The 25522-nt window shown below is 40.8% G+C and overlaps 1 protein-coding gene across 1 annotated transcript; it reads right to left on the bottom strand.

Annotated features, from left to right (window-relative positions):
* Positions 1-1334: 1334 nt before the first annotated feature.
* LOC307037639 (uncharacterized protein) lies at positions 1335-22684 on the bottom strand (the record flags this gene model as incomplete). The annotated part of the gene is made up of 7 exons (XM_079678687.1): positions 1335-2444; positions 2532-2660; positions 13392-13441; positions 14469-14616; positions 20928-20977; positions 21974-22106; positions 22679-22684. The coding sequence occupies 7 exons, from the start codon at positions 22682-22684 to the stop codon at positions 2208-2210; spliced, it is 753 nt and encodes a 250-aa protein (XP_079534813.1). The 3' UTR covers positions 1335-2207.
* Between the last annotated feature and the right edge of the window lie 2838 nt (positions 22685-25522).

Below are 25522 nucleotides of genomic sequence, written 5' to 3' on the forward strand. Positions count from 1 at the left end.
TTACATGTTCATATTAAATCCTTGTCCTCAGACCAGTGCTTTTGAGGAATTTGAAGATCAGCTTGTTTGCTTCTTTTCTTGATTTACTTTCGTATATTGACTTGAAATCCATGTCCTTGACGTTGAGTTGTTCCAGTGCAGTTTTCAGAATGAATCTTTGTCTGTTATAATCCGGGTAGCTAAAAAAAACATGATGTATTGTCTCTGGTTGTTGGCAACAATCACAATTGCCATTTGGATGTTTTCCAATCAGATGCAGTGATGAGTTGAATCCAGAGTGTCGCAATTTTATCCTGCTGTTAATGCTCTGTTCTCTTCTACTACTCCCCCACGTGCTTCCTGTTCCTACTTCCCTTTGTATCTGGTATAGATGTCTTCCTTTGGTGTTACTGTCCCATAGTTTTTGCCATTGTTTCTTGATAATCACTTTTGTAAAAGATTTGACTTCTGCTCTACCGATGGGTACCATAATATCAATCTGGTTTGCTTTCAAACCACATTTTGCCAGTTGATCCACTACTTCATTCCCTCTAATACCCACATGCGCTGGAACCCACACAGATTGAACAACAATTTCCAGATGAACTAACCTAAACATGATGTGTAACATTTCATGTAAAATATCCTGACGACATTCTGAAGAGAAGTTGTTTATACTCTCCAGAGCTGCACTGGAGTCAGAGCAAATGAACACTCGCATTGGCTGTATTTCCTCTACCCACTGAAGTGCTATACACTCTTAGAAGGGATTGAAAGAACATGTGTTGTGATCAGGGACAACACGTGTTGTGTTAATTTATGTGTAAATCATTTTACACATAAAATGTGTTGCATGCCCCTAATCAATGTGACTCTGTACATATACATATATCATTACTATTATTATTATTATTATTATTATAAATACACACTATTATTATTATTTATTACATTACAGATTTTATTTTTATACTCCTGGAAATAATTACTGCACTTTATTCTTTATTCCTTATTCCTAAGTGTGTATGCTGCGTGTATTTTGTTGTCTTATGTTGTGATGTTTTGTTTTGATGGCACCCTTGAAAGGGAGAAGCATTTATCTCATTGTACATGTATAATGACATTAAACTATTCTATTCATTCTAACACACAATGTGCACATTTTACACATTGTGTTTCATAAATGTGTGACCAAGATGAACACACTCATTTCTTATTTCTGCACATTTTGTGTTCTATTTCTTTAACCAGAATTAACATTTAATTGTGTTATATCTGCACATTGTGTGTCAATGACGATTACTGGAAGTACCAGGTGGTGGATATGGTTTTTATTCAAAAATCAAATGCAAGAATACATTCATTGGACATTTATTTACAAGGACTTCATTAGCACAATATCTCATTAAGAAAATAATTAAAAACATTAATATTTTTGAATTCATCAAATGTTGACAGAACAAATAATTCATAAAATCACGCCTAAAAAAACCTTGGTTAAAACAAACTTTATCTTCAGCAAACTATTGTTGCATAAACATAATCGTCAAATGTTTATTATCACTGAGTCACTACAAGCAGACATGTTATTAAATATTAATATTAAATATACAGTACTTAGAGTTTTTAATAAGATAATGCCAAAACATTTGAAGTCTTTGACATTGCGATGTGTTTCCATCCAGCTGTTATCATACAAATATTTAATTTGCACAATATTTCATTAAGAAAGTCATTTAAACATGAGAATTTTAAAACAGATCAGTTTATAAAAGCCCACCTAAAAAATCTTATACCTCGGATTCAGATAAAGCTTGTCAGTGCTAAAATCCGAAAGTAGATCAAGAGGTGTAACATCAGAAACATCGCCTAATGTTATAATGTCAAAGTCTTCAGTTTCTTGCATAACGTATGCAAATAAATGATCATCAAAGTATTGAACTTGCAGTATTCTAATGAGAGAGTGAAATGTCTCACAGTGGGGTATAAGTTGAATAATTTCCCCAAATAAGTGCTCCCCTTGATGCTGTGTTTTAAGGGGCAGCACAGATCCAGTCCTGTATGTCTGGCCCTGTATGGTCAGCGAATGTGTGACATAAATGATGCTATTCATCGTGACATTTTCATCTAGGGCTGATTTCAGTCCCTCCAGTATAATATCAGCTTTTTTCAGAGAACCAATATTCACAGGGCAGGCATTGTCGACGTTGCACTTATTACTGAACGGGTCACCAAGCTGGAAATGATACATCTGTTGAACCTGATGTTTCTGAGCTAGAGTTTTTGCAATATTTTCCTGAGGACAGGGTTGTGTCTTGCGTCTCTGACGTGTACAATATCATCACAGGATACACCCAGAGACAGCGGGTCCCCGTGAGGCTCCATGTTGAGATTGACCCGCACGTAGAAGGAGTCGACGCCTTTAAAAGAAGGCGAGGAGAGCTGGGAGCACAGCTCGGAGTATCCTGAGGACAGGGACCAGAAACAGAGATGGATTGGTCTAACAGAACATAAGACTGAGGTTTCAAGAATACAGAAGAACACGGACTCACCCTCTGTGTTGATCCGGTGTTTGAGAGACGAAGGGTCGGCCCACCACTGCAGAGAGAAGTGTGCGACCTCAGCGGTGCACTGACCCATCGAGACACTGTCCCAGCCCCCCCAAACAAAACCCGCTCCAGCTGGACGACAAGAGAGAAAACATTTTATGTTTCAGCCTTACTTTCTTATGTTTAGGTGATTTTATTTCATGCCGTTTACATTTTGTGATCAATAGCCTACACTTAAAAAACATCTTTCCGCTGTTGTCAGTGAGTATTTTACAAAGACTGAAACAGCGCCCTTCTTAATTAATCTGTGGTGAAACACAGTATTGCAAGCTACACTCACTAGTCTATACTACACCCACAGTGCGCTGTGTCAGGGACATGTCAAGGAAAGCCCGCCGGCCTTCCCTTCCAACGATTTGATTGGTCGGAAGGAAAGCCCGCCGGCCCTTCCCTTCCGACCAATCAAATCGTCGGAAAGGCAGGCCTGACGTGCGTGACACTGCGTCTCAACTTCCGTAGCGACAAGAGGCAGATATGAAATCTCCCCTCTTCACAATATAATATTAGCAAGTATAGAGTAGTGGCTGGTGTTTTTAGTCAGAAACAGGTCAACTGTAGTGTACACTTACTACTAATAAATAACTTTAGTGCCGAGTTACTTATTTGCACTGTAAGAGTGTATATCAACGCAGCCTCTGTCGGTCTTCTCACTCTCCCTTTCCCGCCACATCTGGCCGAACAATGAAACCTAGCCAAAGTAGCTAGATAGCATTAAACATATAGCTGCTAATGCTATCAATATAATGCCAAATGAACACCCACAGTGCGCTGTGTCAGGGACGCGTCTATCGTTTTCCCAACCCAGTTTAGATCCCACTTCCGCATTACGCAAGCATCGACACGGCGTTACGTCACAGCATCAATCTGGCGTTACATCCCTATGGTTACATCACTGCCTCACGCGGCACATCCGCGAAATCTGAATCTGACAAGCGAAATACCGTCCTTTTAAACTCCGCATAATATACAATATAATAGTGCTTCTTTGTCAATATGACTGACGACCGCACTTATGCAGTGCTGAGGAATGTTAATTCATCATTTAATATTAATTCCTGATTGATATAAGAGGGATACATTAGCAAACATCTGTATATATAGCCTATATATATATATATATATATATATATATATATATATATATATAGCCTATATATATATAATGTTTCGTTTTGTTTGTCATGTAACATATTAACGTGTTGACCTTCTGTTTAGGATGTAAAGGTATCTATTTAATATTTTATTTAAAGGTAGACATTTATAATATGTTATAAATGTATATTTTGTTATATAATACAACATATATAATTTATTTAAAAATAGACATTTATAATATGTTATAAATGTCTATTTTGTTATATAATACAACATATAACATTTGACATTAATAACATATTAACGTTTTGCCATGTAAAAATGAAACAACTCTCAGGTGGTGTTATTGATTATCTTTGCAAAAGAGCCCCCACCAATATTGATTTGGTGTGTGTGTGTGTGTGTGTGTGTGTGTGTGTGTGTGTGTGTGTGTGTGTGTGTGTGTGTGTGTGTGGGATCCTGGCAGGCCAGTGGGGGAATCCCTTCATCTTGGCGAACACCAGGTCTCCCTGTCTGAACTGGTCACCGTTTTTCCCCGGCATCGTGATAACTCTCACCTCAATGACAGAGAATCAGCCTGAAAGAAAACAGAAATATATTGAGATAACTTAATATCCATCATGTAATCAAGAGGCGTCTGAAAGACACATTTACTCATTGATGATATATATGTATGTATACCAGTTTTAGTTTCACATGATGTGTAACTCTTCTCTCATCTTATTAAAAGTACATCTTTATATCTGGTAATGAAGGAGTAGTATAAAGTGACATCAAATGAAAATACTTAAGCTAATACAACTACCTGCAATCTGTATTTGAGTAAATGTACTTTATTTACTTTCCAACCATGAAAAACTGTTTATTTTTGTTCCGGTAACCGTTGATAGTTGTTATCTGAAATGTATAAACCACATTAAAAGTTTAAACAGGTCGTTTATTTGAATGTATAAGCATCAAAAACCTATTTCATTCAGTGTTTAGAAAGGGTGAAGTGTAAACTGTGACATACACGGAGTAGTTTCTATGTAGAGTATCATACATTTTGAATTCATTTAGTAGCATTTATACATATATTACTGTTAATGCAACTGTGAGATATAATCCAGACAAACAAAGAGTATTAAAAGAACAATATGTATCTCTGATATGTAGCTAAGGAGTATAAAGTGACCTTAAAGTATAGTTTCCAACCATAGAGAACATTACATTGCATTTAGCTGAGGCTTTTATCCAGAGAGACTTACAATGAGTGCATTCGACCAAGAAGATACAACCTTGAAGAAATCAGAATCATATAAGTTCATCAGGTTTCATAGAGCCAAACATTTCAAGTGCTACTCAACTGGCTCTAGATCAGCCAGCCCTTTATTAGTATATAAGTACTTTGTTAGTAATTCTATCTCTGGAAGTGGAGTCCAAAGAGATGAGTTTTCAGTCTGAAGAAGATGTGTAAGCTTTCTGCTGTCCTGATTTCAATGGGGAGCTCATTCCACCATTTTGGAGCCAGGATAGCAAACCCACGTGTTTCTGCTGATGGGAACTTGGGTCCCCCTCGCAGTGCGGGTGCAGCGAGCTGTTTGGCTGATGCAGAGCGGAGTGCACGTGCTGGGGTGTACGGTTTAACCATGTCCTGGATGTAGGAAGGGCCAGATCCATTCACAGCATGGTACGCAAGTACCAGTGTCTTGAAGTGGATTCTAGCAGTTACTGGAAGCCAGTGAAGGGAGCGGAGGAGCGGCGTGGTGTGGGAACATTTAGGAAGGTTGAAGACCAGACGAGCCGCTGCATTCTGGATGAGCTGCAGAGGTCGGATGGCACATGCAGGTAGACCAGCCAGGAGGGAGTTGCAGTAGTCTAGGCGTGAGATGACGAGAGCCTGGACCAGAACCTGCGTCTCTTTCTGGGTCAGCTGGGGACGTATCCTCCTGATGTTGTAAAGAGTGTATCTGCAGCAGTGGGTTGTAGCAGAGATGTTTGCAGTGAAGGACAGTTTGTTATCTAGGGTCACACCCAGATTCCTTGCAGTCTGAGTCGGGGAAACAACAGAGGTGCCGATGTTGATTGTTAGGTCAAGAGTGGGACAATCTTTTCCCGGAAGGAAAAGCAGTTCAGTCTTGTCAAGGTTGAGCTTGAGGTGGTGAGCAGACATCCACTGAGAGATGTCCGCTAGACAAGCAGAGATGCGCGCGACGACCTGGGTCTCTGAGCGGGGAAAGGACAGAATTAGTTGGGTGTCGTCAGCGTAGCAGTGGTATGAAAAACCATGCGGGCTAATGACAGACCCGAGCGAGTTTGTGTACAAGGAGAAGAGGAGGGGACCAAGAACAGAGCCCTGAGGGACCCCTGTAGTTAATTGACAAGGGTCGGACTCCGACCCTCTCCAAGTTACCCTGTAGGTCTTTGAGGTATGAAGTGAGGAGGGAAAGTGCAGAGCCTGAAACTCCAAGTTCTTGGACAGTGCGAAGGAGGATCTGATGGGTCACCGTGTCGAATGCAGCAGACAGGTCCAGAAGGATGATGACAGAGGAGAGGGAGGCTGCTTTAGCCGTGTGCAGTTCGTCAGAGACAGCAAGGAGAGCAGTTTCTGTTGAGTGACCTGCCTTGAACCCAGATTGGTGCGGATCCAGAAGGTTGTTCTGATGGAGATAACAGGAGAGTTGTTTAAAGACAGCGCGTTCAAGTGTTTTAGACAGGAACGGGAGGAGAGAGACAGGCCTGTAGTTTCTAACATCAGACGGGTTGAGAGTGGGTTTCTTTAGGAGAGGGTTTACTCTTGCCTCCTTGAGACTGTTTGGAAAGTGACCAGAAGTTAGAGAAGTGTTGATGAAATGGGTGAGAAACGGTAGAATATCCACATAGCCCCATCATCTGCGTATAGAGCCCATTGGATGCATGTGTCTAAGCATGTAAATATCTCATTAATCATGATGTTAAATAATATTGGACTGACTGCACTCCCTTGGGGAATACCATTTTCTATTTCTAAATAATTGGAAATATCTGCTCCAACCTTTCCTCTAAATGTCCTGTCTGTTCAAAAGGCCCTTACCCAATTTAACATTCTCCCTCCAATACCCATTCTACCCAATGTGATCAGTAACCCCTCCCTCCACATAGAGTCATACGCCTTTTCAATGTCAAAGTACACTATTGCCATTATCTCTTTCATTTTCAATGTTTTTCCCACATCATTACTCACTCTTACTAATTCCACATCCAGAGCTAATATGATCCTGTCTCTTCTCCTTCACGTTTTCATTCTCTGCTAGTAACTGCTGTGTTTGCTGCCTATGGATATCACTGAGATGCTCCCCGCTATGTACTGCTGCAAGTGTCCTTCCTAACATACCTGCCTTCTCTTTATCTGTCACTGCCAGCCTCTCCCCATCCACCAAAGCTGGCATTTGAATGGATTTCCTTTTCCCACTCATCTGCTTAAACATGGAGCAGACATCACCTAATGTTACTCCTCTGCCAATGGTAGAACACAGTTCTCTCCATGTTCTCTTTTGTTTGTATGTTACTGTCCTTCGAGCAGCTGCCCTTTTCCTTTGAAACTCTATAACATTATTTTGTGTCATGTTTCTTTAATTCTCTAAATGCATCGTTTCGCTCTTTAATAGCCCTGCTGCATTCCTCATTCCACCATGGCACCACTTTCTTCCTACCCTTGGTTGTTGTTCTGGGTATACTGTTCTCTGCTGCATTTAGTATATGTTGCGTTATGTGGCTTGTAATGACCTCTATGCTTCCCTCTGATGTTAGCAGGTGTACCGACTCCTCACACCATATCCTACATTTCCCCCAATCAGCTTTATCAAAGCACCACCTGGTTATTACACCTCCTTCCTGCATATATACATTAGTATTCATTTTAGTAAGCACTGGATAATGGTCACTTCCTACAGTGGAGTTATTCAAAACAAACCATTCGCATGTATGAACCAAACAGTTTGACACTAATGTCAGATCCAGGCATGAGACTTTCCCCCTGTGAACATCTCCTCTTGTGCCATGTCCATCATTAAGGCATACTAGTGTTCTTTCCTCCAGCATTTCTTCCACTATATTTCCGTTACTGTCTGTGTGGGTGCTGCCCCATAGACTGTTGTGTGCATTGAAATCACCACACCAAACCTCCTTCCTATGTTTATTTTCTGCTATTTCTTTAAATATATCAGTGGTTAGATTTGGACATGGGTTGTATAAATTGATCCTAATGTTATCTTGTTTTCTAGGGTTGCAGATTTCCACTATAATACACTCTATATCATCAGGATTGTAGGTGGCATAATGCTACTTAGCCCAAGTTCATTATTTGTATTATTATTTGTTTACGTCACTTTTATTTATTTTGTTGAGCACTTCCGGTAATTGTCACATGGGTGTGGTTTGTCTATTTAAGTCACCTGTTTCATGTCGAGTGGGATGACAGAGGGTGAGCTTGTGCTGTCATTTTTTCTGATGATTTTTTAAAATTAAATATCCCAAAAACTATCTTGCTTCAATATGGACTTTCTCTTCAAAAACGCATCACAGTTTATAGCAAAGTTTAGCCTCTCGGCGACTCAAACGTAACTGGGGATTGAGCCGTCACAGGGAGATTGCACCTCCCTATGTGCCACACCATCTTTGAGAAATGACTGCAGGATCTCAGGTATGCAAAGTGGACAGGTAGGCGAGAAAGGCTTTTTTGAGTCTCAGAGACCAAGGTCCTGTACACTTTGCATACATTGACTGCACGACTTCAGGTCAGCGATGTGGACAGTACACCTCAAATACATACCTTCACAACCTGGGGTATTTGAAGATAAGGGAATGACATGTTTATAATATGCTGCAAAACACAAAAAATATGCAGGGTTACGAGTCTGTCTCTAAGGCCATTTTATTTTTGGTAGTCTGATCATTTCAACAAGAGAATAGAATCAAACTGAAAACATCGTAAATATGTTCCAGATACATGAAGCAGATTCATGAACAGTGAAACTCGCTCATGGACTTTAAGGTGAATACTTTAAGAAAAGGTTTTCCCACACTCTTTGTAGGAGCCATTTTATGGGTGTTGTTGGTGTCTCAGTTTACCTTAGTTATATGTATAGTGCAATATTATTTTGAACACTTGGTGGCGGGGTGTATAAAAGGGGTCATAGGTGAGAGGAAGAGGACACAGGAGGAAGAGCATACCGATTCTACCAGACGGCCAGCCCAGACCCAGCAGATGCTCATACTACAACTATTGACACCGTGTACTTAAACCTTGGTATGTAAAGCAATAAAACATCATTATAAAACTGCAGCAAAAGACCGGAACTTCATATGTTTGTGTCTGCGTCAGGATCACTCTAAACCCTCCTGTGAAGTAATGAAAAAAGATATAGGACACTGGAACATTTAAACTGCCATTACATTAAGTAGAATCGTAATCTATGAGTGAAACTGGACAATAAGAAACATATCGCATTGGATTAAGGATCGTTTTCACCGGACAAACAATTGGATTACTTCACAACCGACACCATCATCCCGGATCAGCTGGACAACACGCCACAATCAGCTGGAGATTGTCACCACCTGCGCTCATCAAGACGGCAAAAGTAGAGGCCGAGAGCCTAGGCTGGGAAAGCGGCCGGCTATGAGCAGCATTAAAACTGGATTGTATATTGGAATCATAAGCTGCATCGGACAATGGCTTGGATGTAATGCTGCAATAATGTCAGCTGTTTGAAACAGCGCGCTGTCGGCAGACGGACAGCCAGAAAATGAAACTTAAAGGAACAGTGAACATTATGCCTGTCAATTCTGACGGTACGTCAACAGATGGCGCTGTTGGGATGGGATCTGTAATGGAAAAAAGGATTAGCCAACACAAGGCCAATAGATGGGAATTGTTTATTGTAAACAGTGAAAAAAAAAAAGTATGCTTAATTGCGGCTCCTACACTCTTAAAACCACGATGGTTTTTCTCCTGAGTGAACACGAAGATGTGATTTGAGATGATCTGCTCTAGTGAACATTTTCCCACACTCTTCACACCAGTACGGTTTTTCTCCAGTGTGAACACGGTGATGTCTTTTGAGAGCACCTAATCTAGTGAACGTTTTCCCACACTCTTCACACCAGTACGGGTTTTCTCCAGTATGAATACGGTGATGTGATTCTAGAGCACTTGATTGAGTGAAAGTTTTCTCACACTCTTCACAGCTGTACGGTTTTTCTCCCGTATGAATACGTTGATGTGATTTGAGATCACTTGATCGAGTGAAAGTTGTCCCACACTCTTCACAGCTGTACGGTTTTTCTCCCGTGTGAATACGCAGGTGGCTCTTTAAATTTGTCACATTGCTGACAGCTGTGACGTCTCTCTCTTCCTTTCGGTTTCTAGAACAGACGGACAGAGAAAGAGAGAAAGTCAATCTAAAAAGCATAAATACACAAGTTAACACAATAAAAACTCACTTAAAGTGGACCTATCATGCTATATTTGAACAATATATTGTAAGGCCATTCCTATATAAAGTATATAAATATAGTATTTTTTTCAAAATACAAAAAAGATCTTGCATTTTAGCCACGCCTCATTTTGCTCTTTCCAGCGCTGTTTTTGCAGGGGGCTGATTCTGTGAGCTGCAGCTGACCACGCCCCCCTGCAGCTGACCACGCCCCCCTGCAGGAGAGGGGAGCGTGCTCTGAGATCAGCTGCTGGGTTGCAGCGGGGAGAAGAGGGGGAGAAAAAGAGATCTCCGTCCACCGTGTTTTATTCTTATAGAAGTAAGAAGATAAGTAATGTGGCAGAAACCCTACTTTTTATGCAGCGGTCCAGACATAGACATCTAACGGCGACACATATTCAGTGTGCAGTTCCTTTGGCATTAGGGCAGGGATATCTAGATACCTTCCAAGGTCTGACATAATGAATTGTGCTACTTTTAAAGCAAGCAACGATGTTTTCAAATCTGTAATCAAAAAGCTCCTTAAAAACGCTATCGAAGCAGTTCCTGCCGTTGCTACGTTAGTTCAAACGGTAACAAAGGACTATTTTTCTTAGCGGATGCACGTCAATTTAAATCAATCCATACAACTATTTTTTAAATCAATAAAATCATTTTCTAAATCCATAAAAGCATTTCAATTAATATTGGGAGTCATATCGTTACTTTGTTGAGAATGTAGCCATGTAATAAGCGGGATAATGTGCACATTGCATAATGTGCCTTCATGCCGATCTAGATCCCTTCGCTTGGCGTCGGGCTCCTGATCAGCCTGTTGGTGTTCTTTTCCCCATAATGACCAAGTCGCTGCACATTATCCCTTACATATGATTATATAGAGTCATGATTCATTTGTTTTAGAGCAGGAGGCGCAAACGCTTGCCTCGGGGAGGGAGAAAAAGAGCCACAGCGGAGAATAAACAGAAGGGTAACCATGGCAACCATGCAAGGGAAGTTTTCTTCGCTGCTTTTGTGGCAGACTACAGCGCCACTTACAGGCCTGGCATATGTACTACAGCGTCTCCAGCGCTTTCGAGCGGCAATGGCCGGCCGTGGCCCAATGTCTCATTCCCCTGATAGGTGGAGAATTGGCCAATAGCCGTAGCGCCACTTTACTGACGTCAGTAAAGTGTTCAAATCTGGATCAGTCTGTATCAGATCCGTTGCAGCCCCTTTTTTAGAGATTTGGGTATGGAGGAAAATAGAGAGGGTTGTGTTTTCTGACACCTGGTGAGTTCCCTGGAACACCGGGGACACATGTTCATGTAGAAAAGACGTACGAAAGTGCATTTTGCATGACAGGTCCCCTTTAATATTAACCTTGAGTTAACAAAATACTACTTAACTGTTTGTGTTTATTATATTTGATACAGTAATACAGCAATATTCTAACCACAGTATATACCAGAGGTGGGGGACTCGAGTCACATGACTTGCCTATTTTTTGACTTGAGACTTGCTCGACTAACATTGATAAAAGACTTGACTTTGACTTGGTATTCATGACTTGAGACATAATGATGCTTAGGGCGTAGTCTCAATGCAGGGAAAACATCCTGAAGAATTTGTCTGTGATCCTGTATCTTAGTTTGCAAATACTGGGTAGTTTCATCATTAAACGTTGGTGACAGCACCAGCTCCACAATGTCTTTCAAATCCATCAATACAGTCCAAGCACCATCTTTCTCAGGAACCTTGTTAGCGATCATCAATGGGAGTAGTCTCAACAATGCGCTATTTTCGTGGCCATTGCCACCAATGGTCCCTTTTCCAGCAAAGGTTTTTGAGAGAGGCTTTGGTTTGTCACTCTTGTCTGTGTATTGGTAGGGGAATGACAAAATCTTCCTGTTCAAATACTCAAGTCTAATCATCTCCTTAATACACAAGGACAACTCCACAGGCACAATGCCCTCAAAAAGATCTTGCAGGACATCCGGTGGGAAGCCAGTAGTTGTATGAAAATACTGCAAACTCTCGCGCAAGATACAGTCCCCTTTTACACCCAAACAGTGTTGGGCAAGTTACTTCCAAAATGTAATATATTACATATTACTTATTACTCTCTTTTGAAAGTAATAAGTTACATTACAATATTACTGTTTCTGAAATGTAATGAGTTACACTACTTTAGTTACTTTCACCAAAATAACCGCAAAAGAATAGCTAGGTATTTTAAATGCTAACATGTAGTTTAGTGCAGCTCATTATGCATCCAGTGAAGGGCAATGTGGTATAGCATAACAACTGTGTAGGCCCTTAAGGCTACTAACAACTTGTATTACACGGCTTAGTTGAATACTCCATTCTGATTGTAAATTCTTAACATGTGACACGTTGTTAATACAGCAGTACAGACCGCTGTCAAGGACTATAATGAAGGTTAACATATTGTAAATCAAGGCAAATATTATTCAAACCATGCTCATGGTTTGAAATGGCAAACATTGAAAGGCACAAGTATTATTAAAACCATGTAGCCTACTACATCATCACCTTGGTCCCATCATATACTCTGGGAAGAGAATATTTACTGTGCTTGAAAACTGGTATCACATCATCATGCGAGGTTGACTTTGTGACCTGGAGAACATTTCAGCCTCAACATCAGCTCGTTGATAATAAGCTTGGGATATGAGATCTTTTTGTAGCCATTCGTGGTGAAGGCATCTGTGCTATGCATTATTTTTGACCCAACATTTCTACAGGCATGGCACTATCTCCACATGAATATTCTAGCCATTGTCTATTTTTATTCCACAAGCTGCAAAATGACCGCCTTACCCCACTGTACAGGCGGGTAGTTGTTTAGATATACCTGGCACCTGCGGGTGCAAATCGGGCAGCCGTCTAGACGTCAAATGTCCTATTAGAGTTGCCGTATGGAGTTGTCAAATATGGCGGACCATCTCGCACATGCGCACTGCAGATAGGGCAGGGCTGCAGATCGGGTAGTGACAATGTGAACCACAAACCCAACATCAGTCATTAGCTGTTAGCCCTCAGAGCTCACAGCTCCTCATATCTGTTCAGAAACTAGACAGAAGTTAAACAAGTACAAACCACAGACTGTCTGTGTCATGGAGAATACAGTCTCTGGTTTATTTATGTCTGTATAGGGCGTTCCGAGCTGAATAAGGGCGTCAAATGAAGGCAAGACGCCCGTCTGGCGGAAACGCTGGAATTAGGAATATATTGTGATGAAGTGCAAACTGACCTGAGCTCCAGGGGTCTCTTTCTTCTCCTCCATGCTGCTCATCAGCTGTCCTGATGAAGACCACAGAGCTGCTTCATTATTAATATAAGACAAATATTTAGATATAATTCATCATAAACTGTCAGGAGTGAAGAGGAGGAATTCAAAGAGTTTATTCAATGATATGTTCTATTTCTAGATGCTTATATGTAGTGTTTTATCACATCACATGCAGTGCCTTGTCTCATCTACGCTGCTGTGACGTAAACATGTTCCAAATTGATCCATTTGGTCAATGTGATGCTAAGCAGATCTCAATGGGACCAGCTGGTTAAATAAAGGTTTAAAAAAAAAAAAAGTTTAAAAAGTTTTTTTTTTTAAAAAGAAGTTTTTTTTTAAAATCGCGGTAGATTTTGTCAGTCTCACGACGTTATTGGGAAGTTTATTTACCGCGATACCGCGATATATCGTTACATCCCTAGTGAACACGAAGATGTGTTTTGAGAGCACCTGATGTAGTGAACGTTTTCCCACACTCTTCACACCAGTACGGTTTCTCTCCAGTGTGAATACGGTGATGTGATTTGAGATTACTTGATGTAGTGAACGTTTTCCCACACTCTTCACACCAGTACGGTTTCTCTCCAGTGTGAATACGGTGATGTGATACTAGAGCACTTGATGTATTGAACGTTTTCCCACACTCTTCACACCAGTACGGTTTTTCTCCAGTATGAATACGGTGATGTGATTTGAGATTACTTGATGTAGTGAAAGTTTTCCCACACTCTTCACAGCTGTAAGGTTTTTCTCCAGTATGAATACGGTGATGTGATTTGAGAGCACCTGATGTAGTGAACGTTTTCCCACACTCTTCACAGCTGTAAGGTTTTTCTCCAGTGTGAATACAGTGATGTGATTTGAGATGACTTGATGTAGTGAAAGTTTTCCCACACTCTTCACAGCTGTAAGGTCTTTCTCCAGTATGAATATGGTGATGTGATTTGAGAGCACCTGATGTAGTGAACGTTTTCCCACACTCTTCACAGCTGTAAGGTTTTTCTCCAGTGTGAATACGTTGATGTGATTTGAGAGCACCTGATGTAGTGAAAGTTGTCCCACACTCTTCACAGCTGTAAGGTTTTTCTCCTGTGTGAATAAGCAGGTGGCGCTTTAAATGTCCAGATGTTGTGAAGGATTTGTCACATTGCTGACAGCTGTGACGTCTCTCCCTTCCTTTCGGTTTCTAGAACAGACGGACAGAGAAAGAGAGAAAGTCAATCTAAAAAGCATAAATACACAAGTTAACACAATAAAAACTCACTTAATATAAACCTTGAGTTAACAAAATACTACTTATCAACTGTTTGTGTTTATTATATTTGTATTATATTTGATACAGTAATACAGCAATATTCTAACCTAAGTATATACCAGAGGTGGGGGACTCGAGTCACATGACTCGCATATTATTTGACTTGAGAATTGCTTGACTAACATTGATAAAAGACTCGACTTGACTTTGACTTGGTATTCATGACTTGAGAATTGACTTAGGCTTGAGACAGATGACTCGAAAGGACTTTACTTTTTAAAATAAAATATTTGCATTTGTATTGTACGAAGCCCCTAGAGGGCAATGACAGAAAAAAAAAGAGAAAGTATTTCATTCGCAGGAGAAAGTAGGAAGTGGAGCGCACAGGAGACAGCCGTTTCATTGCAGACTGTTATGTTTATGTGGGGAAATACATACATTATTTGAGATATATTTCAAACTCAGACTTCATTTTAGGGACAGCTGTTTCATAGAAGGAAAACCTCCTTCACTTCATGAAATCTCTGCGGCACCAGGAGGCAGTAACGTGTAACTCAGCAGAATGAGAAGAGCAGCACCAGCTGCAAAGAGCTGTGCCTTCACTGTGTTTACCTTCATTAGAACAGCTAACACACACACACACACTTTATGATTTCAGAGCCCCTCTCTCCATTGTTGTTAATGTTGAAAATAAACCTCTAGTTTCATAACCACTGTCTTTTAACTGATTTAAATGCAGAAACTGGGGTTATTCATCAGGATTTCGTAGGACTTGACTTGCTTGACTCTCACCCCAGTAACTTGAGACTTGCACATGTATGACTTACTCCCACCTCTGGTATACAGGAGACAGAGGGAGACGGCATCCTGTCACTGCGAGTCTCAGTATGCTCCGTTCCTCTTGAGTTTTGTTTTTTTTGTCTAATTATTGTCTAAACTTTGTCGTGTCTGTATGAAACATCATTTTGAGAGACCATGCTTTTGATCCTGTGGATTACATTTGCCTTCTGCAGACCATGTCTGGCCATTCAACTTTCCAAGACACACCTGAGTGACAGCACGAACAGGTATGGCGAGGAGCCCCGGCCTCTACGCTGCTGCAGCCGCGAGGCTATGCTAGGGCTACAATGCGATCGGCCTCCTACGAATACACCAAGCCATCTGTGCTCTTCATTATTGGATGAAATCCCTCAGGAGCCGCTTAGAAACACCAGGAAAAAGAGACGAGGCGTTTCAGAATACGGCGGAGATTCAGCCGGCCGCCACTTCCATCCATCCTTCTCACAAACCTGCGCTCACAACAACGTGGACACACTAAGGACATACACAAGGTACTGTCATGAATTTCTCGAGGCCTCTTTATTATGTTTCACGGAAAGTTGGCTACGATTTACGATGCCTGAATCTCTCTTTGAAGTACCCGGATTCACCCTTGTGCGAGCAGACAGGGATGCGAATTCGGGAAAAACCAGAGGAGGCGGTATTTGTGTGTATATTAATGATCTGTGGGGACGATCATACTCAGTCAAATGTAAAACCTGCAATCCCAACGTAGAAATTCTCGGCATGACGTTAAGACCCTTTTATCTGCCTAGAGAATTTGGGTGTATTTTACTGTTTGTTGTTTACGTGCCTCCCAGCGGCAGAGGACACTGTGTTCAAGAGCTGCAACTCAGCCACCCTGATGCACCGGCAATAGTGCTCGGGGACATGAAGCAATGTCGCCTGGAGACTGTGTTACCTGGGTTCCAACAGTATGATAGGGATCACAAGAGGAAAGACAATATCCTGGACAAATGCTTTGTTAATGATAAAGGAGCCTATGTGTCTAAATACAGACCACCAATACTGAACTCTGATCATAATGTTGTGAATATGATACCGGTGTATAAGACCAAACTGAAGGGAAGTCAACCAGAAAAGAAAGTAATAAGGACATGGACAAATGAAAGTAGGTGTTACGACCCTGGGTCGTTAGGTCATGTGTGTGGACATTTTTCCCTCCTGTGTCTATGATTGTGTGTGTGTGTGTGTGTGTGTGTGTGTGTGTGTGTGTGTGTGTGTGTGTGTGTGTGTGTGTGTGTGTGTGTGTGTGTGTGAGCAACAGGTGGTGCCCGTTAAACTGATTAGCTACCTTCAACCTGCTGATTGGTCCACCTGAAGAAGAGAGGATATTTAACTGCAGCCGTGCAGTTCCTCGGCCTCTCTCCGACTAGACTTCTCCTACTCCCAACACACATCTGCGCTTCGATGTCTGTCCTGTTACACTGATTGCTTAGTTATACCGTATGCCGGTCCTTTCTCCCGTGTTGTGAGAAAAGCTACTAAACCTGTCTTTGTTAGACACGCTTTATTTATTTTGCTTAGGAGTGCAAAACCCTTTCTTTTTTCCTTCTGGATAATTCGTTTTCTCCGGTTTTTTGCATTAGAGTAGGTAAGATTTTTGTACGTTTATTTTTCTCATTTGATAGGTAAGATTTTGTGTTAAAAGCTTTCTTTGTTTTGTGGCTTTGCTACTCCAGTGTGTAATAATTTTGGGTAAATACATTTACCAAACGCTTTCTCTGTTTTGGCGTCCGTGTTCTTGGGAGTGGGAAAAGTGCATTTTATGCTGCGCCTAGGTTCCCCTAGATCTGGGCGTAACATAGGTAACAGTTGAAAGCCTGTTTTGATTGGACAAATTGGGAGACAAGACATACTTTATCCATACCATCCATACCTGATTTACTGGTATGCCGCTTTCCTCACCAGCAACTTGATCAAACCCTGTCATCTGCCATCACAACCAATGTAGGGGCCCCCCAGGGCTGCGGGAGTTCAGCTGTGCTCTTAGCTTCTTTTAGCTTCTTTTGATGACTTTACTGAACTGCTGTCTATAGTGTGTTTTGACTTTGACCGTCTAGTCATTGTTGGTGATTTTAACATCCATGTTGACAACCCCCAGGACAGAGGGGCTAAAGAACTGTTTTGTGTTCTTGATAACTATGGTGGGGACCCTCTCATGACATCCAACTATAGCCCCATCAGTATCTTACCCATAGTATCCAAGGTACTTGAGAAATGGATTGCCAAACTAATCATCAATCATCTCAACAACAGCTCCTTTCCACTGCAATTTGGATTCAGGGCTAATCACTCAACAGAAACAGCGACATGCTTCTTCGTGGAGAAAGTTAAGGCATCAATGGACAGGGGTGGGGTTGTGGGGGCCGTGTTCCTTGAATTACGGAAAGCTTTTGACACTGTTAATCACAACATCTTATTGCAAAAAATACTCAACTTAAATGTTTCTATAGAATTCACCAACCTCTTTAATTCGTATCTTTCATCCCGCTCCCAATGTGTTCAAATTGAGAACCATAAGTCTAGTGCACTATGTTTGTCAACTGGAGTACCACAGGGCTCTGTATTGGGCCCAATCCTGTTTAGTATTGTTACGGCTGCTGCCTTCCGGGTCGTCTTTATTGTGTTAATCTATGTTGTATGTAAATGAGCAGTGTGATTGCCCTGACGTCATTGGCTGCCATCTCCTCGTCCGCCCCCTGAGGATTATGATTGGAGCACGCCGGGCCCGACGCACTCCAATGGCAGCGCACAGCCGGCGCGCACCTGCTGGAGATGACTTCAAAGCCTGGGGACAATCATCACTCTGGAGGCTCTGTGATGTGGGACAGACGCCTCTCGCTACTTGGACCTTAGACAGATCTGTTAAACTTGTGTGCCCATCTCCGTGTGATATTGTGTGTTAGTAGTGTCGAGAGTAGCTTAGTTAGAGGTTAGGGTAGTTTAGAGTAGCTTAGGATGTTGTGACTGTTGCCTTTAGTTTAGCTGTGTTTTTGTATAGATTCTTTATGTTAGTTGTACCACTTTTAAAGTGAGGTTTTGTTTAGTTTCTTATTTAGTGCAATAGTGTTTATTTCCTGGTATGCAAGTAGACTCCTTTTGTTAGAGTCCTCCCTTTGTTTGGTTATTTGTCAACCTGTGCCCTTTTGGCCCTTTTGTTTGTTCCAGGCTGCATGCCTGCCATTTTGTTTACCTCTGCTATTTAAAATAAACCCATTTATAGCTATTACCAATTCCATTCTGGTGTATGATGATTTCCTCTACCCCAGAGGGGGACGTAACAAGTATGTACATAAATGATCTGCCTTCTGTGTGTGGAGAATGTGATGTATTAATGTATTCTGATGATAGTTGTTTTTACTCATGGCAAAACCGCAGAAGAGTCTGCTACCAAGGTCACTGATGTGTTGGAGAATATTACATCCTGGCTTAACAACAACTGTTTGCAACCAAATGTCTCAAAGACAGTGTGTATGTTCTTCTCCAAGGGCCACAGCATTATAACAGAACAAGATGTTTTCTTTTCTGGAAGGAGACTTCAGGTTGTCTCGGAGTACAAGTACTTAGGAGTACATATTGACACAAACCTCAATTTCAAAACCCATATCAAAAAGGTCTGCAATAAAGTAAAGTTCAATCTGTCAAATTACAGATACATTAGAAACTTCCTATCATCTGCAGCAGCTAAGCTATACCTTCACTCAATGGTCCTCTCCCACATCAACTACTGTCTGATCAGCTGGTCTAATGCACACTCTACAGCTCTAAAACCACTGGAATCACTTTGTAAACAAGCACTCAAAACGTCAATCACCATCTGGCAAAGGGACTATCGATGAAAACTAGCCTTTTGGCTAATTCGAGTACTTTTACATGTTTTTAATATGTTGATTAATGTACACTGTCCCTTGTTTTAAATAAATCAATTCAATGGACTGACTCAGCATGTGACGGAGCCCACGCACAATAAGGGGCACACTCTGGACTTAATGATCTCAAAGGGTCTGAATATCTCTGAGGTTGTGGTGACTGATGTTGCGCTCTCTGTTCATTCCTTTGAGAGCTCTATTTCTGTTCACACAAATGTTCAAAAAGAGGTAACCACTAAGCGACATTTAACTGAAAACACTAGGGAAATGTTTACTCAGAACGTTTCTTCCACACTTGCCCCTGCTAACATCTCAGTAAATGAGCTAGTAGATCATTTTAATTCAAAAATAAAAATGTTATAGATGCCATTGCTCCAACTAAGGTAAAGGAAGTGACTGGCAAGAAAAGATCTCCATGGAGAAAGGCAATGACCGTGAGAGCAGAAAAAAGAGAGTGTCGAAAAGCTGAACGTAGGTGGAGAAAAACAAATCTCCAGGTTCACTTTGAAATCTATAAAGAGAGACTTGGCTATCATTTGGAATTGTAAATTGCACGACAGTCTTTCTTTTCTGACATCATTACCAAAAACAAAAACAATGCACGTGCCTTGTTTGCTACCGTCGACAGACTAACAAACCCCACAGTGTCAGTATCCCCCCCATTCAGAAAATCAGACAAGCAGCCAGTGCCTCTGCATCAGGTACAGCAGATGTGTTGTCTCTGTGTCCACCTAAAATCAATTCAAACACCATGACACAGTTCCATCAGATTAATGATAAAAACCTAGAGGACATTATTCAACTTCTGAAATCCTCCTCCTGCTGCCTTCATATTATTCCAAGATGTTTTTCCTTGCATGGCCTCAGATCTACTTCACATATACCTCATTCGCACCAACAGTGTTTCAGGGCCGGTTCGGAGCTGGAGCTTGAAAAGCACCGGGTTTTCCTCTTCACACCGCAGCGGAGCAGCCTCTTAGCTCAGGAATCCGGTTCGTTTCAAGCACCAACAAATTGTCCGGCCAGAGAAAAAGCACCGCATACGTCACGCTTACGTCGAGGCGGGATCAACTCCTGAACAACAACAAAAAGCTGGCGTTTTATCCAGTTTGTACACAACGATGGAGAAACTTAGCAAGCAGCAGTGGTCCACTGAAGAGACCAGCTACGTCAAATGTCCTATTAGAGTTGCCGTATGGAGTTATCAAATATGGCGGACCATCTCGCACATGCGCACTGCAGATAGGGCAGGGCTGCAGATCGGGTAGTGACAATGTGAACCACAAACCCAACATCAGTCATTAGCTGTTAGCCCTCAGAGCTCACAGCTCCTCATATCTGTTCAGAAACTAGACAGAAGTTAAACAAGTACAAACCACAGACTGTCTGTGTCATGGAGAATACAGTCTCTGGTTTATTTATATCTGTATAGGGCGTTCCGAGCTGAATAAGGGCGTCAAATGAAGGCAAGACGCCCGTCTGGCGGAAACGCTGGAATTAGGAATATATTGTGATGAAGTGCACACTGACCTGAGCTCCAGGGGTCTCTTTCTTCTCCTCCATGCTGCTCATCAGCTGTCCTGATGAAGACCACAGAGCTGCTTCATTATTAATATAATACAAATATTTAGATATAATTCATCATAAACTGTGTAGCAACTTACATTCTAACTTACAGCTCACAGTTTGTTCACTTTTATTTCATTAAAATGACTTTATTCACATAGAAAGTGACATTAATGGTTGGTTGAACCACGGTTATAACACTATCCGTGTGTAACTATCACTAAGTTAACACAGAAAGCAAACATTAGCTAGTGAGACTGTTTAAAGAACTCCATGTATACAGTATTTTCTGTATATTGTGTATTCTTTAGATACTCTAGTGATATGTGTCCTGTGTGTATACTTGCTGCTAATGCTTCATATTTATTATCTTATTGCATCTTTTAAATATGTTTAACTCGTGTAATGCCTGAAAACACTTCTGCTGTGACACATTCATTTCCCAGTTTAAGATAAATCATTATTTAAATAAAGTATATCTATTTATCTAATGAGCTAAACCGTTGCTTAGCTTAGCGTTAGCTGCTAACTGAAGAACCCCATTCATTTCAATGGGGAAAATGCTACGTCGCGGAGAATGGCGATGCTAATAAGCTAGGTAGCATATATTTAAAACCATATCTATGGTAAAGAGCACCAACACAACAACTCAAACCGTCTAAAGACAACCGGTGTAATAAATAACTAACATAAAGTCAGCTGAGCATTACAAATCAACTGTTACTCCCCAGAGCCGAACTGGAATAATAACTTTAGCTGTTAGCCGATAGCCGTTAGCTGTTAGACGATAGCTTTTAGACTGTAGCTGTTAGACTTTAGCTTTTAGACTGTTTTAACTTTATTTAAAGATAGTTTGAGACTATTTTTGTCGCACATTTTAAAGTTTTTTTGTGAGTTTCTTTCTTCCAAGATTATAGCTGTTGTGTTGAATAAGATAACTTCTGATTCGTGATTAACTGTAAGCTAAGAGGTTTAAATACGAAATCTCTGCATGTGTTTAATCCACTCACCTCTTCTTTTCTCCTTCTTCTCCTCTCGGTTTTTGGCGGATTGCAAAGAACTTTCTTCTTCTTCTTCTTCTTCTTCTTCTTCTTCTTCTTCTTCTTCTTCTTCTTCTTCTTCTTTATTGGCGAATCGCTTCCACTTGGAGCATATATCGCCACCTACTGTTGAGTTATTACATGTTCATATTAAATCCTTGTCCTCAGACCAGTGCTTTTGAGGAATTTGAAGATCAGCTTGTTTGCTTCTTTTCTTGATTTACTTTCGTATATTGACTTGAAATCCATGTCCTTGATGTTGAGTTGTTCCAGTGCAGTTTTCAGAATGAATCTTTGTCTGTTATAGTCCGGGCAGCTAAAAAATACATGATGTATTGTCTCTGGTTGTTGGCAACAATCACAATTGCCATTTGGATGTTTTCCAATCAGATGCAGTGATGAGTTGAATCCAGAGTGTCGCAATTTTATCCTGCTGTTAATGCTCTGTTCTCTTCTACTACTCCCCCAAAGTGCTTCCTGTTCCTACTTCCCTTTGTATCTGGTATAGATGTCTTCCTTTGGTGTTACTGTCCCATAGTTTTTGCCATTGTTTCTTGATAATCACTTTTGTAAAAGATTTGACTTCTGCTCTACCGATGGGTACCATAATATCAATCTGGTTTGCTTTCAAACCACATTTTGCCAGTTGATCCACTACTTCATTCCCTCTAATACCCACATGCGCTGGAACCCACACAGATTGAACAACGATTCCCAGATGAACTAACCTAAACATGATGTGTAACATTTCATGTAAAATATCCTGACGACATTCTGAAGAGAAGTTGTTTATATTCTCCAGAGCTGCACTGGAGTCAGAGCAAATGAACACTCGCATTGGCTGTATTTCCTCTACCCACTGAAGTGCTATACACTCTTAGAAGGGATTGAAACAACATGTGTTGAATTTCAACTCACCTACAGAGTGTGATCAGGGACAACACGTGTTGTGTTAATTTATGTGTAAATCATTTTACACATAAAATGTGTTGCATGCCCCTAATCAATGTGACTCTGTACATATACATATATCATTACTATTATTATTATTATTATAAATACACACTATTATTATTATTTATTACATTACAGATTTTATTTTTATACTCCTGGAAATAATTACTGCACTTTATTCTTTATTCCTTATTCCTAAGTATGTATGCTGCGTGTATTTTGTTGTCTTATGTTGTGATGTTTTGTTTTGATGGCACCCTTGAAAGGGAGAAGCATTTATCTCATTGTACATGTATAATGACATTAAACTATTCTATTCATTCTAACACACAATGTGCACATTTTACACATTGTGTGTCATAAATGTGTGACCAAGATGAACACACTCATTTCTTATTTCTGCACATTTTGTGTTCTATTTCTTTAACCAGAATTAACATTTGATTGTGTTATATCTGCACATTGTGTGTCAATGACGATTACTGGAAGTACCAGGTGGTGGATATGGTTTTTATTCAAAAATCAAATGCAAGAATACATTCATTGGACATTTATTTGCAAGGATTTCATTAGCACAATATCTCATTAAGAAAATAATTAAAAACATTAATATTTTTGAATTCATCAAATGTTGACAGAACAAATAATTCATAAAATCACGCCTAAAAAAACCTTGGTTAAAACAAACTTTATCTTCAGCAAACTATTGTTGCATAAACATAATCGTCAAATGTTTAATATCACTGAGTCACTACAAGCAGACATGTTATTAAATATTAATATTAAATATACAGTACTTAGAGTTTTTAATAAGAGAATGCCAAAACATTTGAAGTCTTTGACATTGCGATGTGTTTCCATCCAGCTGTTATCATACAAATATTTAATTTGCACAATATTTCATTAAGAAAGTCATTTAAACATGAGAATTTTAAAACAGATCAGTTTATAAAAGCCCACCTAAAAAATCTTATACCTCGGATTCAGATAAAGCTTGTCAGTGCTAAAATCCGAAAGTAGATCAAGAGGTGTAACATCAGAAACATCGCCTAATGTTATAATGTCAAAGTCTTCAGTTTCTTGCATAACGTATGCAAATAAATGATCATCAAAGTATTGAACTTGCAGTATTCTAATGAGAGAGTGAAATGTCTCACAGTGGGTATAAGTTGAATAATTTCCCCAAATAAGTGCTCCCCTTGATGCTGTGTTTTAAGGGCAGCACAGATCCAGTCCTGTATGTCTGGCCCTATATGGTCAGCGAATGTGTGACATAAATGATGCTATTCATCGTGACATTTTCATCTAGGGCTGATTTCAGTCCCTCCAGTATAATATCAGCTTTTTTTCAGAGAATCCAATATTCACAGGGCAAGCATTGTCGACGTTGCACTTATTACTGAACGGGTCACCAAGCTGGAAATGATACATCTGTTGAACCTGATGTTTCTGAGCTAGAGTTTTTGCAATATTTTCCTGAGGACAAGGGTTGTGTCTTGCGTCTCTGACGTGTACAATATCATCACAGGATACACCCAGAGACAGCGGGTCCCCGTGAGGCTCCATGTTGAGATTGACCCGCACAGTAGAAGGAGTCGACGCCTTTAAAAGAAGGCGAGGAGAGCTGGGAGCACAGCTCGGAGTATCCTGAGGACAGGGACCAGAAACAGAGATGGATTGGTCTAACAGAACATAAGACTGAGGTTTCAAGAATACCGACAGAACACGGACTCACCCTCTGTGTTGATCCGGTTGTGTTGAGAGACGACAGGGTCGGCCCACCACTGCAGAGAGAAATGTGCGACCTCAGCGGTGCACTGACCCAGCGAGACACTGTCCCAGCCCCCCCCAAACAAAACCGACCGCTCCAGCTGGACGACAAGAGAGAAAACATGTTATGTTTCAGCCTTACTTTCTTATGTTTAGGTGATTTTATTTCATGCCGTTTACATTTTGTGATCAATAGCCTACACTTAAAAAACATCTCTCCGCTGTTGTCAGTGAGTATTTTACAAAGACTGAAACAGCGCCCTTCTTATTAATCTGTGGTGAAACACAGTATTGCAAGCTACACTCACTCTATACTACACCCCACAGTGCGCTGTGTCAGGGACATGTCAAGGAAAGCCCGCCGGCCTTCCCTTCCAAACGATTTGATTGGTCGGAAGGAAAGCCCGCCGGCCTCTTCCCTTCCGCCAATCAAATCGTCGGAAAGGCAGGCCCCGACGTGCGTGACACTGCGTCTCAACTTCCGTAGCGACAAGAGGCAGATATGAAATCTCCCCTCTTCACAATATAATATTAGCAAGTATAGAGTAGTGGCTGGTGTTTTTAGTCAGAAACAGGTCAACTGTAGTGTACACTTACTACTAATAAATAACTTTAGTGCCGAAGTTACTTATTTGCACTGTAAGAGTGTATATCAACGCAGCCTCTGTCGGTCTTCTCACTCTCCTTTCCGCCACATCTGGCGCCGAACAATGAAACCTAGCCAAAGTAGCTAGATAGCATTAAACATATAGCTGCTAATGCTATCAATATAATGCCAAATGAACACCCACAGTG

The sequence above is a fragment of the Notothenia rossii genome (genome assembly GCF_949606895.1).
Source record: "Notothenia rossii genome assembly, chromosome: 4".
NCBI lineage: Eukaryota > Metazoa > Chordata > Actinopteri > Perciformes > Nototheniidae > Notothenia > Notothenia rossii.